The sequence below is a fragment of the Eumetopias jubatus genome, unplaced genomic scaffold, assembly GCF_037043125.1.
Source record: "Eumetopias jubatus isolate StellerSeaLion01/CBP00866 unplaced genomic scaffold, mEumJub1_p1.0 scaffold_2, whole genome shotgun sequence".
In the NCBI taxonomy this organism is placed as follows: Eukaryota; Metazoa; Chordata; class Mammalia; order Carnivora; family Otariidae; genus Eumetopias; species Eumetopias jubatus.
In genome coordinates, this window is record NW_028274808.1 from 129,858,378 (window position 1) to 129,875,978 (window position 17,601).

At 33.9% G+C, this 17,601-nt stretch overlaps 1 protein-coding gene across 6 annotated transcripts in view; it reads left to right on the top strand.

The window, feature by feature from the left end:
- Window positions 1–11,715, top strand: part of SNCA (synuclein alpha) — a 144,591-nt gene extending 132,876 nt beyond the window's left edge. For all 6 annotated transcript variants that reach the window (XM_028117774.2, XM_028117773.2, XM_028117777.2 and 3 more), the window contains exons 5-6: window positions 9,087–9,170; window positions 11,387–11,715. In XM_028117774.2, the coding sequence (XP_027973575.1) occupies window positions 9,087–9,170; window positions 11,387–11,419 (117 nt within the window). In that variant the 3' untranslated portion in view covers window positions 11,420–11,715. The remainder of the gene's footprint in view (window positions 1–9,086; window positions 9,171–11,386) is intronic.
- The last annotated feature ends 5,886 nt before the right edge of the window (window positions 11,716–17,601 follow it).

Genomic DNA, 17,601 nt, shown 5'->3' on the forward strand with positions numbered 1-17,601 from the left:
CAAATGGCAGGGTAGGGGGGGATGACATCACAAACAGAAGAAACAAGATCCAAACCCCACCCCAGACAGGGGGGATTAGCCCTGGGAAGATGAGTCCCTTTGACTTTGAAAACAGGTGGGGCACATTTTGTGAGCTTTTACTATCAGTGGGGCTTAACTCCAGGTACTTTTAAAATCAGCACGCTTAGTTTTGGGAGAGCTAGAGGGTGATATGAACCTGAGTCTCTGCCCTTAAAGAACCAGCATAGCAAATAACCCGGAGGAGAAAAAACATAGGTACAGCAGTTTAAGTAAAAGCTGTGATGTATATGAAGGAGAGTTATTTACTAATCTCAGAACGTGTGCTGAAGGGGCAGGGATCTTGAGGAGACTTATCCAAGAACAAAAATGCCAGTGGGTACCATTTATCTTCCTATCTCCCATACTAGATAGCTGAACACTTGCAAGAATCAGTGTGAACATTCTCCACCTCTCTTGCTACACGATGTGCCTGGCACCCACATTCCCCTGCAGACCCACCCTAAGTCACCTGTGTTAGCAGGGCATCCCTCCAAAGCAGCTCCTGCCCCAACACACCCTGTAAGTAGCTCCAGCAAAGGCTGTTGCCATTCCAAAATTATTCCTTCCCTGGCAGGAGGGGAAGAAAACTACAATACACTAGCACACCCACAGTTCCAGCAGCGGAGCTTTTAAACTGAGTGTTCAGGGATAGTGCTTTGCCTTTTGGTGCACCTGCATTCCTGGCAGACAGACTAGGTATTGAAATCTGGTCTGACTGCCAACCTTGCCCACCATTGAAAGCCTCTCAGGAGCCCAACCAGGAAAGCATTTTGCTGTTTGGTGCATGTGCACCTGTGGCAGACAGACTGATTGCAGACAGCTAGCCTGACTGCTGACATGCCACATCTTGACTGGTGTATCCACAGCAGGGAAGTGGGTCATTGCAGCTCACTGGACTGAAGGGCAAATGCAGCTCAGCCACAACAGTAGGGTATACACAGCCCACATAGGAGACATCCCTGAAATGCCTGGTTCTGGTGACCAGGGGACATTGTGCTACCGGGTGCCACAGGACTTCTTCATAAGGCCACTATTTTCAAGACCAAGAGACGTAACTACCATCCCAATACATCAAAACAAACACAGAGTGAGGCAAAATGAGGAAACAGAGGAATATGTTCCAAATGAAAGAACAGGACAAAATCACAGTAAAAGAGCTAAATGAAATAAGATAAGCAATATGCCGGGCAGAGAATTCAAAGTAATGGTCATAAGGATATTCACTGGACTTGAAAAAAGAGTGGAGAATCTGTGAGACCTTCAACAAAAAGATAGAAAATATAAAAAAGAACCAGTCAGAGATGAAGAACTCAATAACTGAAATTAAAAAAATATAATAGAGGGAATCAATAACAGGTTGGAGGATGCAAAGAATGAATCCATGATCTGGAAAACAGGGTAAGGGAAAGAAACCAAGCTAAACAGCAAAAAGAGAAATTGAAAATGAGAAGAGGTTGTGGGGCACCTGGGTGGCTCAGTCAGTTAAGCGGCTGACTCTTGATTGTGGCTCAGGTTGTGATCTCAGGGTTGTGAGATCAAACCTGTGTAAGGCTCTGTGCTGGGTGTAGAGCCTGTTTAAGATTCTCTCCTTCTGCGTATACTCCCCCACTCACTCTCTCTCACTCCAAAAAAAAAAAAAAAAAAACCAGGTTGAGGAAATTCAGCAATTTCAAGTGTAATTAACATTTGCATTATAGGGATATCAGAAGGAGAACAGAGAAAGAAGCAAAAAATTGTGTGAAGAAATAATAGTTGAAAACTTTTCTAATCTGAGGAAAGAGACAGACATTCAGATCCAAGAAATACAGAGAACCACTAACAAGATTAACCAAGGGGGTCCACACCAAGACAAAATATTAAAATGGCAAGAAAATAGTTATAAACAGAGAATTTTAAAAGCAGCAAGAGAAGAGAAAACAGTTACATACAAGGGAAACCTTCAGGTTTATCAGCTCTCAGCTGAATTTTCAGCAGAAGCTTTATAGGCCAGAAGAGAGTGACATGATATATTCAAAATGCTGAAAGAAAGAAACCTGCAACCAAGAATACTCTTTCCAGCAAGATTATCATTCAGAATAGAAGGAGAGATAAGGAGTTTCCCAGACAAAAAAAGTTAAAGGAGTTCATCACTACTAAACCAGCCTTGTAAGAAGCATTATAAGGAATTCTTTGAATGGAAAGAAAAGCCATAACTAAAAGTAAGAAAGTCATGAAAGAAAAACATTCACAGGTAGAAGCAAACATGTAATATAATAGAATAATTATTTGTAAAACGAGAATGGAGATTAAAATGCAAAAGCACTTAAATCAATTATATCTACAAAAGTCAGTCAAGGGATTCACAAATAAAAGGATGTAAAATATGACATCACATACATAAAAACTGCTTTTAGAATGTGTTCAAACTTAACTGACCATCAAATTAATAGAGACTGCTATACACATAACATGTTATAAATGAACCTAAAGGTAATCACCAATCATGAACTTATAATAAATGCACACAAGAAAAGAAAGGAATCCAGACATAACACTAAAGAAAGCCATCAAACCAAAAGGGAAGAAAGCAAGAGAAGTAAGGAACAGAGCAGAATGACAAAAACAACCATAAAATAAATTACAAAATGGCAATAAGTAAATTCCTGTTAATAATTACTTTAAATGTAAATGTTCTAAATGCTCCAATCGAAAGACACAGGGTGATTAAAGTTAGAAAACAAGACCCATCTATATGCTGTCTGTAAGATACTCACTTCACACCTAAGAAGACATGCAGATTGAAGGTGAAGAAACAGAAAAACATTTACCATGAAAATGGAAATGGAAACAAAAAATCTGGAGTAGTAGTACTTATCAGACAAAATAGAATTTAAAACAAAGACTGTAGCAAGAGACAAAGAAGGGAACTACATGATGAAAAAGGGAAGAGGATAAAGCAATTGTAAATATCTATGTGCTCAACATGGGAGCACCCAAATACATAAAGCAACTATTCACAGACAAAGGAGAGATTGGCAGTAATACAGTAGTTGTAGCATTCTTTAATACTCACTTACATCAATGGATAGATCATCCAGGCAGAAAATCAACAAGGAAACAGTGGTTTTGAATAACAGATTAGACAAGATGAATCTAATATATACATACATTCATTATTTATATATATTTAATATATATAAATTTATTTAATATATATAAATTTAATATATATCTATAAATGTATATATGTTATATATATACTATATATTTAGATGGACTATATATATGTGTGTATATATATATATAGTCCATCTATAAATAGAAGAAAATACATTCTTTTCAAGTGCTCATGAAACATTCTCCAGGATAGCAGGATAGATCACATGTTAGGCCACCAAACAAGTCTCAATAAATTCAAGAAGAATAAAATTATATCAATATATCTTTTCTGACTATAATGGTATGAAACTAGAAATCAATTACAAGAAAAAATCTGAAAAAAAAAAAAAAACAACACCACAAATACATTGAGGCTAAACATGCTACCAAACAATGAATGGGTCTACCAAGATCAAAGAAGAAAAATAAAATAAATTGATACAAATGAAAATGAAAACACAACAGCCCAAAATCTTTTGATGCAGCAAAAGGAATTCTAAGATCAAAGTTTATGGCAACATAGGCCTACCTTTTTTTTTTTTAAGATGATTTATTTATTTGACAGAGACAGTGAGAGAGGGAACACAAGCAGGGGGAGTGGGAGAGGGAGAAGCAGGCTTCCAGCTGAGCAGGGAGCCCGATGCGCAGATTGATCCCAGGACCCTGGGATCATGACCTGAGCTGAAGGCAGATGCTTAAGGACTGAGCCACCCAGGCACCCCAACATAGGCCTACCTTAAGAAACAAGAAAAATCTGAAATAAACAACCCAACCTTGTATCTAAAGGGGCTAGGAAAAAAAAAAAAAAAGAAAAAACAAAGCCCAAAGCTAGTAGAAAGAAAGGAATAATAAAGATTATAGCAGAAATAAATGAAATAGAGACTAGACAAATCAATAGTAAAGATCAATGAAATAAAGATCTGGCTTTTTGTAAAGGTCAACAAAGTTAAAAAAAAAATCAACAAAGTTGATAGACCTTTAGCCAGACTCATCAAGAAAAAAGAAAGAACTCAAATGAAATTAGAAGTGAAGGAGGAGAAATAATAACACAGCAATACAAAAAACTATAGGTGAATATTATGAAAAATTATAGGACAAATTGGAAAATCTAAAAGAACTAGATAAATTTCTAGTAAAATATCATCTTCTAAAACTGAATCAGGAAGAAATAGAAAATTTGAACAGAGTGATTACTAGCAATGAAATTGAATCAGAATTAAAAACTTCCAGCAAACAAAAGCTCAGGACAAGATGGCGTCATAGGTGAATTCTACCAAACATTTAAAGGGTTAATAACTATTCTTCTGAAAGTATTCAGGAAAAAGAAGAAGGGGGAGGAGGGGAAGAGGAGGAAAAACTTCCAAATTCATTCTACAAGGCCAGCATTACCCTGATACCAAAACCAGACAAAGACAGTGCAAACAAAAAGAAAACTAAAGGCCAATATCTCTGATGAACAAAGATGTAAAATCTTCAATAAAATATTAGCAAACAGGGGACACCAGGGTGGCTCAGTTTGGTTAAGCGCCTGCCTTCAACTCAGGTCATGATCCCAGAGTTCTGGGATCGAGCCCTGTGTCAGGCTTCCTAATCAGTGAGGAGCCTGCTTCTTACTCTCCCTCTGCCTCTCCTCCTTTTGGTTCTCTCTCTCTCTCTCACTCATGTTTGCTGTCTCTCTCTCTCTCTCAAATAAATAAAATATTTAATAAAAAAATATTAGCAAACAGAATTTGACAATACATTACAAAAATCACTCACCACAATAAATTGGGATTTATTCCAGGGATACAAGACCGGTTCAATATTTGCAAATCAATCAGTATAATACATCATATTAATAAGAGAAAGGATAAAAACCATATGATCATCTCAATAGATGCCAAAATAACTGACAAAGGACAATATCCATTCATGACAAAAAAACTCTCAACAAACTTAGGTTTAGAGGGAACATACTTCAACATAATAAAGGACGTATGTGAAAATCCCTCAGCTAACATCATATTCAGTTGTGGAAAACTAACAGCTTTTCCCCTAAGATCAAGGACAAGACACAGATGTCCACCCACCACTTCTATTCAGCATGATACTGGAAGTTCTAGCTGCAGCAATCAGACAAGAAAAATAAAAGGCATACAAATTGATAAGGAAGAAGTAAAACTTTCACTATTTGCAGATGACATGATACTATATATAAAAAAACCCTAAAGACTCCACCAAAAAAAACTATTAGAACTGATGAATTCAGTAAAGTTGCAGGATACAAAATTATGTAAAGAAATCTGTTGCATTTCTATACACTAATTACAAAGTAGAAGAAAGAGAAATTAAGAACACAGTCCCATTTGCAATTGCACTAAAAAGAATTAAATACCTAGGAATAAACTTAAGAAGGTGAAAGACCTGCACTCTGAAAACTGTAAAACATTGATGAAGGACATTGATGATGATACAAATACATGGAAAGATATTCATGCTCATAGAAGAATTAGTACTGTACAAATGTGCATACAACCCAGAGCCCTCTACAGATTCAATGCAATCCCTATCAAAATGCCAATGGCATTTTTCACAGAAATAGAACAAAGAATTTCTAAATTTGTATGGAACCACAAAATATCCCAAACAGCCAAAGCAATCTTGAGGAAGAACAAAGCTGAAGGTATCACCTTCCCAGATTTCAAGATATACTACAAAGCTGTAGTAATCAAAACAGTATGGTACTGTCACAGAAATAGACACATGGATAAATCAAAAAGAATAGAGAACCCAGACATAAGCCCATGCTTATATGGTCAATTAATCTACAACAAAGGACGCAAGAATATACAATGGAGAAAAGACAGTCTCTTCAATAAATGGTGTTGGGAAAACTGGATAGCTACATGCAAAAGAATGAAACTAGACCACTTTCATATGCCATACACAAAAATAAACTCAAAGTGGATTAAAGATCTAAATACGAGACCTGAAACCATAGAAATCCTTAAAGAAAACATAGGCAATAATTTCCTTGACATCAGCCGTAGAAACACTTTTTTCGATATGTCTCCCTAGTCAACAGACACAAAAACAAAAATAAACTATTGAGACTACACCAAATAAAAAGCTTTTGCACTATCAAAAAGGCAACCTACTGAATGGGAGAAGATACTTGCAAATGACATATACAATAAGGGTTAATATCCAAAATATATAAAGAACTTATACAATATCAAAAAAACAGTGCAATCAAAAAAATGGGCAGAGGACCTGTGTAGACATCTTCTGAAGAAGACCTACAGATGGCCAACAGACACATGAAAAGATGCTCAACATCACTAATCAACAGGGAAATGCAAATCAAAACCATAATGAGATATTTATTACTTGACACCTATCAGAATGCCTAGAATAAAAAAGAAGAAATAACAAGTATTGGTGAGGATGTGGAGAAAAAAGAAACCTGTGCACTATTGGTGGAAATGAAAATTAGTGCAACCAGTCTGGAAAACAGTATGGAGTTTCCTCAAAAAATTAAAAATAGAAATACCGTATGACCCCATAAGTCCACTACTGGGTATTTACCCAAAGAAAATAACAACACTAATTTGAAAAGATATATGCACCCCTATGTTTATTGCAGCATTATTTACAATAGCCAATATATGGAAGCAACTTAAGTGTCCATTGTAAAAGGAATGGATAAAGAAGGTGTAGTGTATTTACACACACAATGGAATATTACCCATAAAAAAGAACAAAATGTCACCATTTGCAACAACACTTCTAAGACCTAGAGAGTATAATGCTAAGTTAAATAAGAGAAAGACAAATAAGTGACTTCACTTATATGTGGAATCTGAGAAATAAGAAAAATGAACAAAGAGATAGACTCTGAAATTCAGAGAACAGGTGGTTGCCAGAGGAAAGGTGGGTGGGGAATGGGTGAACTAAAAGGGATTTAGAGTATAAATGTCCAGTTATAAAATAAATAAGTCACAGAGATGAAAAGTACATAGGGCACATAGTCAACAAGATTATAATAACATTGTTTGGTGACAGATGGTGATTATACTCATCGTGCGTGGTAAGCACTGAATAATGTATAGAATTGTTGAATCATTATGTTGTACACCTGAAACTAATATAATACTATATGTTACTTGTACTTCAATTTAAAAAGTCTAGAATCTAGAGAAGCTAAGATTTGAACTCAAGTCTTGTGATGCTACCGACCTCATATCTAACCACAACACAAGAGAACCTGTATTCTTGACTTGTGCTAAGAGGTGAAACTCCATGGAAATAGTATCTTTATTCCACATTTAGAAGTAAGGTATTCTGGGGAATGTCTATATTTTATTTCATTTATATATAACTTGGACTGTTTGGGTTTATAAAAAGGGAGTTGGGCAGGAGATGATGATCTATAAACTACTCAGCCCAGTTAACGTAAGCATGAGGTTTAGTTTGACTTTTCACATGGGCAGCCATTTCTTTATCTCTCTGCCTACCTGTGAGTCACTTTCATGATGGAGACAGGAGGAGCTATTATTTACATCAGGCATATTTTTAAACATAAGCAACATTGGCTGAGGGAGTATTTGATCTCTTTGAGTAAGTCCATTTTAGGCTCACATTGCTTCTCTGCTTTTTCAATTTTCAGTGAACTTTACTGGAATAAATGCAAAGCAACAAAAGGTATTTAATGAAGGATACTAGTGAAGACCTGAGTTCAAGTTGAGTTTTATGGTATCTTATTTCTAAGGGGAGAGATCTGGGAAATTTGTGGATCATGTATTTGAGTCTCTCTCTCTCTCTACATATATATATATATATATATATATATATATATATATATATATATATAGTGATATATAGTTAGTATATATTTATATAGTTATATATATTTATATAGCTTCAATTTTGAAATTTCAGAAAATAATTTCTTTGCCATCATTTAAAAATAAATTATAAAATATGTATGCTTTTACATAATAAATGCAAAGCAACAAAAGGTATTTAATGAAGGATACTAGTGAAGACCTGAGTTCAAGTTGAGTTTTATGGTATCTTATTTCTAAGGAGAGAGATCTGGGAAATTTGTGGATCATGTATTTGATTCTCTCTCTCTCTCTACATATATATATATATATATATATATATATATATATATATATAGTGATATATAGTTAGTATATATTTATATAGTTATATATATTTATATAACTTCAATTTTGAAATTTCAGAAAATAATTTCTTTGCCATCATTTAAAAATAAATTATAAAATATGTATGCTTTTACATTATAAATGGTTATATAAGTTAACTTATGAAAAAGTAAAACATAACTACCCAATAAAAAGTGCTTTTAATATTTTGTTGGATTTTCTTCAATCTTTTTAGCTTTGTATCTGAATAATACATTGGTTATGTCCATAATATATACAACTTTATATCTTTCTAAACATGCTATTATAATAGGTTCTCAATTTGTTATATAATTCTTATGCTATAGTAAATACATATCTTCATAATAATCTATTGAATAGATTAATTATAATTTTCTAAACTTTTCATCTTCTACTGAACATTTAGGTTAACAATTTCTTTTACTGCTGTCATTGATGCTTTGAAAAACATGTTTGGATGATAGCTTTGGACTACTTCCTGGGTAGTGAATTACTTGGGCAAAAAATTTGTACATTTTTAGTGTTAACAACACATACAACCACAATATTTCTGCAACGGTACTATATAGTTTAGAATGCGAGCAGTAATATTAAGGAGTGCCACTTTTACAACATTCTTACCAGTATTATATATAAGATGTTTTGAAAGTGTGCCTAATTTTTAAAAAGTAAAAACTAGTACCTCATCATATTCCTTTTGTGCTTCCCATTTAGAGTGAAGAAGGAGGCCCACAGGAAGGAATTCTGGAAGATATGCCCGTTGATCCTGACAATGAGGCGTATGAAATGCCTTCTGAGGTAAAATTTTATATACCTACAACTCTAAAAATAAACTTCAGGACTTCAAGTTGGGTCTTTTTAATAAGCAGTACCAAAAATCTGTCACTGTCAGATTTTCCTTCCATTTGTCCTTAATGAAAGTGATTTACTCTCTAGAGGGACAAATTGGCCAAATCCAGAATATATATTGTGCAGACAACTTGAAAGCTAGAAGTGGTTTTTACATTTGTAAAGGGTTGTTTAAAAAAAAAAAACAGAGATACTCTGTGGTTCACACAACCTAATATATGTACTTAATGACCCTTTACAGAAAGTGTTTGCTGATCCCTGCATTAGAAAATTATTTTATTAAAAACCTTACTTTCTAAAATAAATCCCCAGATGGAAAGTTGGAGAAATTAACTGAATGCCTAAAATAATTATTATTTGCCATATATTTCCAGCAGGATATTTGCATGGTAAAATAAAAGGTACCCACAAAAATTATAGAGTAGAAATATGATAAATGCATGGTTTGCAGGAACTGATGTACTTCAGTCTAGCCTTTTGATGATTAATTTTAATTTGAAAATAAGTTTCTTTAAAAGAAAATGTATCTTAAGGAAAATTTAAAAATACTTTTAAATGAATGCAGCTGACTCAGAAGAAATAGAAAATCTGAATAGACCTATAACAAAGTAAAGAGACTGGATTATTGTTAAAAAAAAAATCTACCCACAAAGAAAATCCCAGGACCAGACAGCTTCACTGATGAATTCTACCAAACACTTATGGAATAATTAATAACTATTAATTATAATTAATACCAATTAATTTCTCTTCCAAAAAAAAAAAAAGAGGAAAGATTACTCCCCAACTAACTCCATGAGGACGGTGTTACCCTTATACTGGAACCAGACATCACAAAGAAGATGTATTATTCATTAAAAATCAAGTTAAAGTGTCTTTAGTTAGGTTATATACTATTCTTCATGGCATCAGTTAAAGGCATAGTGATAATCCCATTTATAGAAATTGAGATTAAATTGTTTCTTAGATTTTACCAAAATTTTTGAATCTTTTTATGCACAGCACAATGCTAAATACTATAGAAAATACAAGAAGATTAATTGATAGTACCAGGACACAAGGAGTTTACATTCTAATGGTTTGACAAAAACAAATACAAATTTACTCCTTCATTTATTCATGACAATTCCTTTAAACATTATTGACTGTCTTCTATGTATCAGGCATCACAGAGGCAAAAATATTCAAGATACACAAAAAAAGTATAATATTTTACAGGAGCTGGTCAGAGTGATCAGGACTTTTATAGAAGAGTTGGTGTTGATCTGTGTGTGGGGGGGATGGGAGATATGATAGGCCAAAATGAAAGGAGGACATTCTAGCACAAGGTAATATCAGAAGCAAAGGCATGCATGTCTAAACATGCATAAAGATATGTCTGAGGAACAGTGAGTAATTAAATAGGATTTGAGGTTAGGGAACAGAGACTAGTGACATATTAACGCTGCAGAGATGGGTCAAAGATAAGTTGTAGAATACTAGGAGAAACTTTCCATTTAAGTTTGTACTATATTCAGAAAGCAACTTGAGTTATTGAAGATATATTTGTTCGCTCATTTTAAAGCAGAATCCTAATTAGAGTTGTTCTTTAGGACTAATCTGACTGCTTTAGTTAAGATCTTTAATATTTTTACTGTGGATGCTATCCATATACTGTATGGGGAGAGGGGGGTTTAGAATAAAAGTAATAATTGAAGCCATGGATGAAGAAGACATTTTCATTGAGAAGCAAAAGGAGAGAAAATGTCACTTGCCTTTAAATGTCTTTGTCTCATTTTAAAAATTAGAGGATCTTAGCCCTTGAAGAGGCTTTTTAAGCCACTTAATTTATCTCTCAAAATGTACAGTTGAGGAAACTGGGAGCAATATAGACCAACTAACTTGTCCTACAGGACTAGAACATATGATTGTTAAATGTCATCTGAAAGTAAAATTCAGATACCTGAACTCTGAGCAGCATAATTCACTTTTATATTTGACAGGAAGACAAAATTATTAAAAATGAAAGTATACTGTGTGTAACTGAATAGTTGCAGAGCTGTTATGAGTATAACCTTCATTCAAGGCAGTGAGCCGTGTCCTATCTCATTCACCCTAAATCCTTCATTACTGATGACTAAAACTAATAACACTGCATGTTTTCTTTCTGATTTTCTTCATATTAGGAAGGATATCAAGACTATGAACCCGAAGCCTAAGAAATACTTTTGCTCCCAGTTTCTTGAGACCTACTGAAAGATGTTCCATCCTGTACAAGTACTCAGTTCCAACATGCCCAGTCATGATATTTTCTCAAAGTTTTTACAATGTATTTTAAACTCTTCCATCAGCAGTGATTGAAGTTATCTGTACCTGCCCCTACTCAGCATTTCAGTGCTTCCCTCTCACTGAAGTGATTATATGGTAGCAGGGTCCTTGTGTGCTATGCGATATTGTGGCTTCAAATCTAAAATGTTAAATTAAAACACCTAAGTGACTACCACTTATTTCTAAATCTTCACTATTTTTTGTTGCTGTTATTGAGAAGTTGTGATTTACTATCATATACTATAAGATTTCTAGGTGTCTTTTAATGATTATTTCTGTTTAAAAATGATGTGTTGTGAAATTTGTTAATATATGTAATACTTAAAAACGTGAGCATGAAACTATGCACCTATAAATATTAACTCTGAAATTTTACTGTTTTGTGATGTGTTTTATTAACTTGTGTTTATATATAAATGGTGAAATTAAAATGTTATCTCATTATAAAAATATTAATCCCATCTCACTTTAATAATAAAATCATGCTTATAACAATATGAACTGAGAACTGACAAAATTAAAGTTCTTGACAGCCATTTGAAGGAGAAGGAATTTTAAAAGAATTAAGCAGACAAGATGGAACATTAAGCCTTTACTCTGGGAATTCACTGAAGCACACTACCCAAAGTATCTTCTGACATGCAGTGGTGTCTTAAGAGGCTATTCAGAAAAAATGGGTTCCATGGAACAGTAAGTTTAAGAAATGATTTTGACTATGTCTGCTTCAAGTATTAATAAAACATATTAGCACATTAAGACTCCGAGAGAATCTGGTTAACTTTGTTTAACCCAGCATTTTATTTTTATTTTTTAAATCAAATATCCCCGCCACCACCCTCGGAAATGTCTTTAAACATTTCTGGGAACTACCAAACCGTTACCTTAAGAAATGCCAATTTAAATGGACACATTCCTAGAAATATATCTTTCAAAACTGAATCAGGAAGAAATAGAAAATTTGAAAAAAAAATAATTACCAGCAATGAAACCGAATTAGTAATCAAAAAACTCCCAACAAACAAAAGTCCAGGACCAGATAACTTGACAGAGGAATTCTACCAAATATTTAAAGAAGAGCTAATAATTGTTCTTCTCAAACTATTCCAAAAAACAGAAGAGGAAGGAAAGTTTCTAAGTTCATTCTGTGAGGTCAGGATTACCCTGATACCAAAACCAAAGACATGGCAAAAAAAAGAAAACTACAGGCCAATATCTCTGATGAACATATATGTAAAATCCTCAGTACAATATTAGCAAACAGAATTTGGCAATACTTTACAAAAATCATTCACCACACTAAATCGTGATTTATTCCAGGGATGCAAGGGTGGTTCAGTATCTGCAAATCAATCAGTGTGATACATCACATTAATAAGAGATGGGATAACCGTATGATCATCTCAATAGATTCAGAAAAAGCTTTGATAAACTATAACATCCATTCATGCTAAAAACCCTCTGCAAAGTTGGTCTAGAGGGAACATATTTCAACATAATAAAGGGAACATATTTCAACATAATAAAGGACATATGTGAAAGTCCCTCAGCTAACATCATACTCAGTTGTGAAAAACTGACAGCTTTTCCCCTAAGACAAGGATGTCCACCCACCACTTCTATTCAGCATGATACTGGAAGTTCTAGTCACAGCAATCAGACAAGAAAAATAAAAGGCATACAAATTGATAAGGAAGAAGTAAAACTTTGACTATTTGCAAATGACATGATACTATATAGAGAAAACCCTAAAGACTCCACCAAAAAAAAAAAAAAAAAAAACTATTAGAACTGATAAATGAATTCAGTTAAGTTGCAGGATGAAAAATTATGCACAGAAATCTGTTGCATTTCTTTACACTAATAACAATGTAGCGGAAAGAGAAATTGAGAAAACAATCTCATTTACAAATGCACCAAAAAGAATAAAATACCTAGACATAATTTTAACTGAAGAGATGATGTAGTTTTCAGATGTACTCTGAAAACTTTAAGTCACTGAGGAAAGAAATTAAACATTACACAAATAAATGGAAAGATATATTGTGCTCATGAATTGGAAGAATTAATATTGTTAAAATGTCCATATTACCCAAAGCCCTCTACAGATTCAATACAATTCCCATCAAAATACCAGTGGCATTTTTCACAGAACTAGAACAAAGAAGCCTTAGATGTTTATGGAACACAAATGACTCCGAATAGCCAAAGCAATCTTGAGAAATAAGAACAAAGCTGAAAGAATAATGCTCCCTGATTTCAAACTATATTACAAAACTGTAATAGTAACAACAGTATGGACGGCACAAAAGCAGACAAATAGATCAATGGACTAGAATAGACACCCCAGAAATAAACCCATGCTTATATGGTCAATTAACCTATGAGAAAGGAGGCAAGAATATATAGTGGGGAAAAAACTGTTTCTTTAACAGAGAAAACTGGACCACTATCTTAGAACATATAGAAAAGAAATTCAAAATGGACTGGAATGTAAGACCTGAAACCATAAAACTTCTAAAAGTAAACATAGGCAGTAATTTATTTGACACTGGTCTTAGCAATATATTTTTGGGCCACTTTCCCTCAGGCAAGGGCAACAAAAGCAAAAATAAACTATTGAGACCGCACCAAAAAAAAAGCTTTTGCACAGTGAAGGAAACCATCAACAAAATGAAAAGGCAACCTACTGAATGGGAGAAGATATTTGCAAATGATATATCTGATAAGGGGCTAATGTCTAAAATATATAAAGAACTTATACAATATCAAAAAAACAAAAACAAAAAACAAAAACAGTGCAATCAAAAAAATGGGCAGAGGACCTGAATAGACATTTTCCAAAGAAGACATACAGATGGCCAACAGACCCATGAAAACAATGCTCAACATCACTAATCATCAGGGAAATGTAAATCAAAACCACAATGAGATATTACCTGACACCTGTGAGAATGGCTGGAATCAAAAAGACAAGAAATAAAAAGTGTTGGTGAGGATGTGAAGAAAAAGGAACCCTTGTGAAGAAAAAGGAACCCTTGTGCACTGTTGGTGAAAATGAAAATTAGTTCAGCCAATCTGGCAAACAGTATGGAGTTTTTTCAAAAAATCAAAAATAGAAATACCATATGATTTAGTAATTCCACTACTGTGTGGATTCAAAAAGATATATATACCTCTATGTTTATTACAGCATTATTTACAATGGCCAAGATATGGAAGCATTCCAAGTGTCCTTTGATAGATGAATTGATAAAGAAAATGTGGTATGTGGAGCATAGTTATAAAAAAGGATGAGATCTTGCCATTTGTGTCAACGTGGATAGACCTAGAGCGTATTATGCTAAGTGAAGAAAGTAAGAGAAAGACTAATACCATCTGATTTTACTTACATGAGGAATCTAAAAACAAACAAACAAACAAGCAAGCAAATGAAGAAACAACAAAAAAACAGACTCATAAATACAGAGAACAAACTGGTGGTCGCCAGAGGGGAGGTAGGTAAGGGAATGGGTGAAATAGATACAAGAGATTATGAGGTACACACTTGGAGTTCTAAAATAAGTAAGTCATGAAGATGAAAGGTACAGCATACGGAATACAATTAATGGAAAATTGTTGATTTTCTAGATTCATAAAATCTCATGAATTCCTTTAAATTCTGAATATGTGAATCTCAGGATACTTTTTTAGGAATGGTTTTTCTATTTAGGAAAGATTCACTAACTCTCCATGGGTGCTGACAGTAAATTTGACTATAAAAACCCTACATAAATTAATTGAAGAATTATTTGGTTTATCTTTTTAATTATTCAGGAGAAAAATCGCAGTTACTTTTTAAAGTCACGAGTAGAAAGTATAATTTTAGAAGATTCAGAGGTGCTAGGAAGTTTGTATGTAATTGTGAGTAATTTGATGTATATTGAGCATTGGCAAGGAAAGAAAAAGGAATGACTGCAATGACTATAAGCATAATCACCATAGAAACTTCCTTTTTTGTCTAATTGGAAAGGGACCATGTTGAGCGTTAAACTGTCTGTGTAGTCTTAAACTGGAAAGAAGTGGTAAGTTTCTCGTTTTATTTCGGTACATTAATGAGTATTCCTAATTAGGAAAACAGCTTGGAAAATTAAAATATCTTTGTTCAAAAAGTATTCTAGTACTAATACACACCAGTGGTGGTTATCTTGTGCCAAGCACTTAAACAGAAAGTTGTATAAGGCACACAAGCCTTTTCGGGAAGGTTATCTCATATCCACTGCCGAGGCATTCACCTGACAGGTAGCATGAGGGTTAGTCTGGTTCTAGGTTTACTTTGCAGATATCATTCCCTCAAGTTTGAGTTATTCATCCTCATATGACTCCATGGGAGCTTTAACAAAACGAGTCAGGGTGGGCTTTGGCACCCAAATGGCAACACGACAATCTCATATGTGGTTTGGCCTTATAAGTTGGATTTTCAGAATCTCTCCCCTAGTGTGAGGTGCAAGATATGTTTACTCATCTTTCTGGCTCATGTGGTAGGCAACTATTGGATTAAACACACACACACACACACACACATACACATATATACCCCTCAAGGGCAACCATTAATTCTCAGAAATAGTGCTGTCTATATCCATACTGAGAAAGAAAAACATTTTTCTAACAGCAAACTCTATAGACTCCTCTTCCAGTGCACTGACAGTCCTCTGTTTTTATCTGGGATGAGTCATCTCACTGTTTTCTTTGTGTCTTGGGCAGGAGTGCGACAGGGATGGCATTTCCTTGTGAGCTCTGTCCCTGGCATTGGAAGACAAAATATGTTTTTTTTTATTACTGTGTCAAATATAGATATGTGATTTATCAATACTAGCTCATTTAATTCTCAAAACAACCCTAAGAAGTTCCATTATTATCCTCATTTTATACTTGAGCAAACTGAGGTTCCTGTGGACTAAGTAACTTTCTCAGAGTCACATAGCTAGTAAGTAGCAGAGCCAGGAGTCCCAATTAACGTAGGGCCAGAGTCTGTGTTCCCCCCCCAGTCCCCATTGTGTCTCTGAGTGAGGACATACAGCTATGTAAGAGAACCCTGCAGAAGTTTAGGGAATGGGGTAGTAGCCTAGCTTTTCTACATACAATTATTAGAGTATTTCTATTTTTCTTCAGATGTCTATGTCTAGAATAAGTGATACTCACATATATGGAGACATATTTCTAATTCTAGAAGAAATTAGCCAGCCCTGATTCCCCTGACATTTCCTTATAATTAAACTATGCATAGCCTGACAATAGAACTAAGTTATTTATTTTTAGTGGAAAATAAAAATATTAATATAGTAAAAGCAGTCTACACTAAGGAAAACTGTCATTTTTTTCTGTTGAATCATGGGCACTTGCCTTCTGTCAAATGGCATATATATATGTGTGTGTATATATATGTGCATATATGTATACATACACAAAGTATATGTATAAATATATATCATATAAGTAGGATTTTCAATTATACAGACTTAGTAAAATGATGCCTGAATTTACATATGAATAAACCAGAAAGGGCAAAAATTAAGAATTTGTATTTTTAAATAGTATTAACATAATATTTTATAATAAACTTTTGATTTTCTAGGTGTATCTTTTTGATACAGTAATGCTGCATTTTATTATTTGAGTAAGCCTAGGTTTAAAGAATCCAAAAGCAATAGATGTAATACAAACTATTTCCAAAATATGATATTGGTTCTGATGTTTCTTGTATAATTATCTAAGATTTCCTTTAATGTTTCTTTGTTGCTAGAGCACTATCTTTGATTATTTTAAATCCAATAACACAGATGGCATATTGGAAGTAGTTAAAAAAAAATTTCTTCAAAAGAGCTTGAGTTTGAGCCTCTAATGAGTTTTGCTGATATAATATACTTCTAAAGTCAGGTAGGATTGTACAGGGGATTTCCAAAGCTGTCCTGCCACTATAAGTTAATATACTGGGGTAGCTTCTCTTATGAACCTTATGATGAAAACGTATCCTCAATTTCCCTTAAAGGTCAATGACCAGAAACCTTCCACTGTTTCTATGGCAACACAGCAA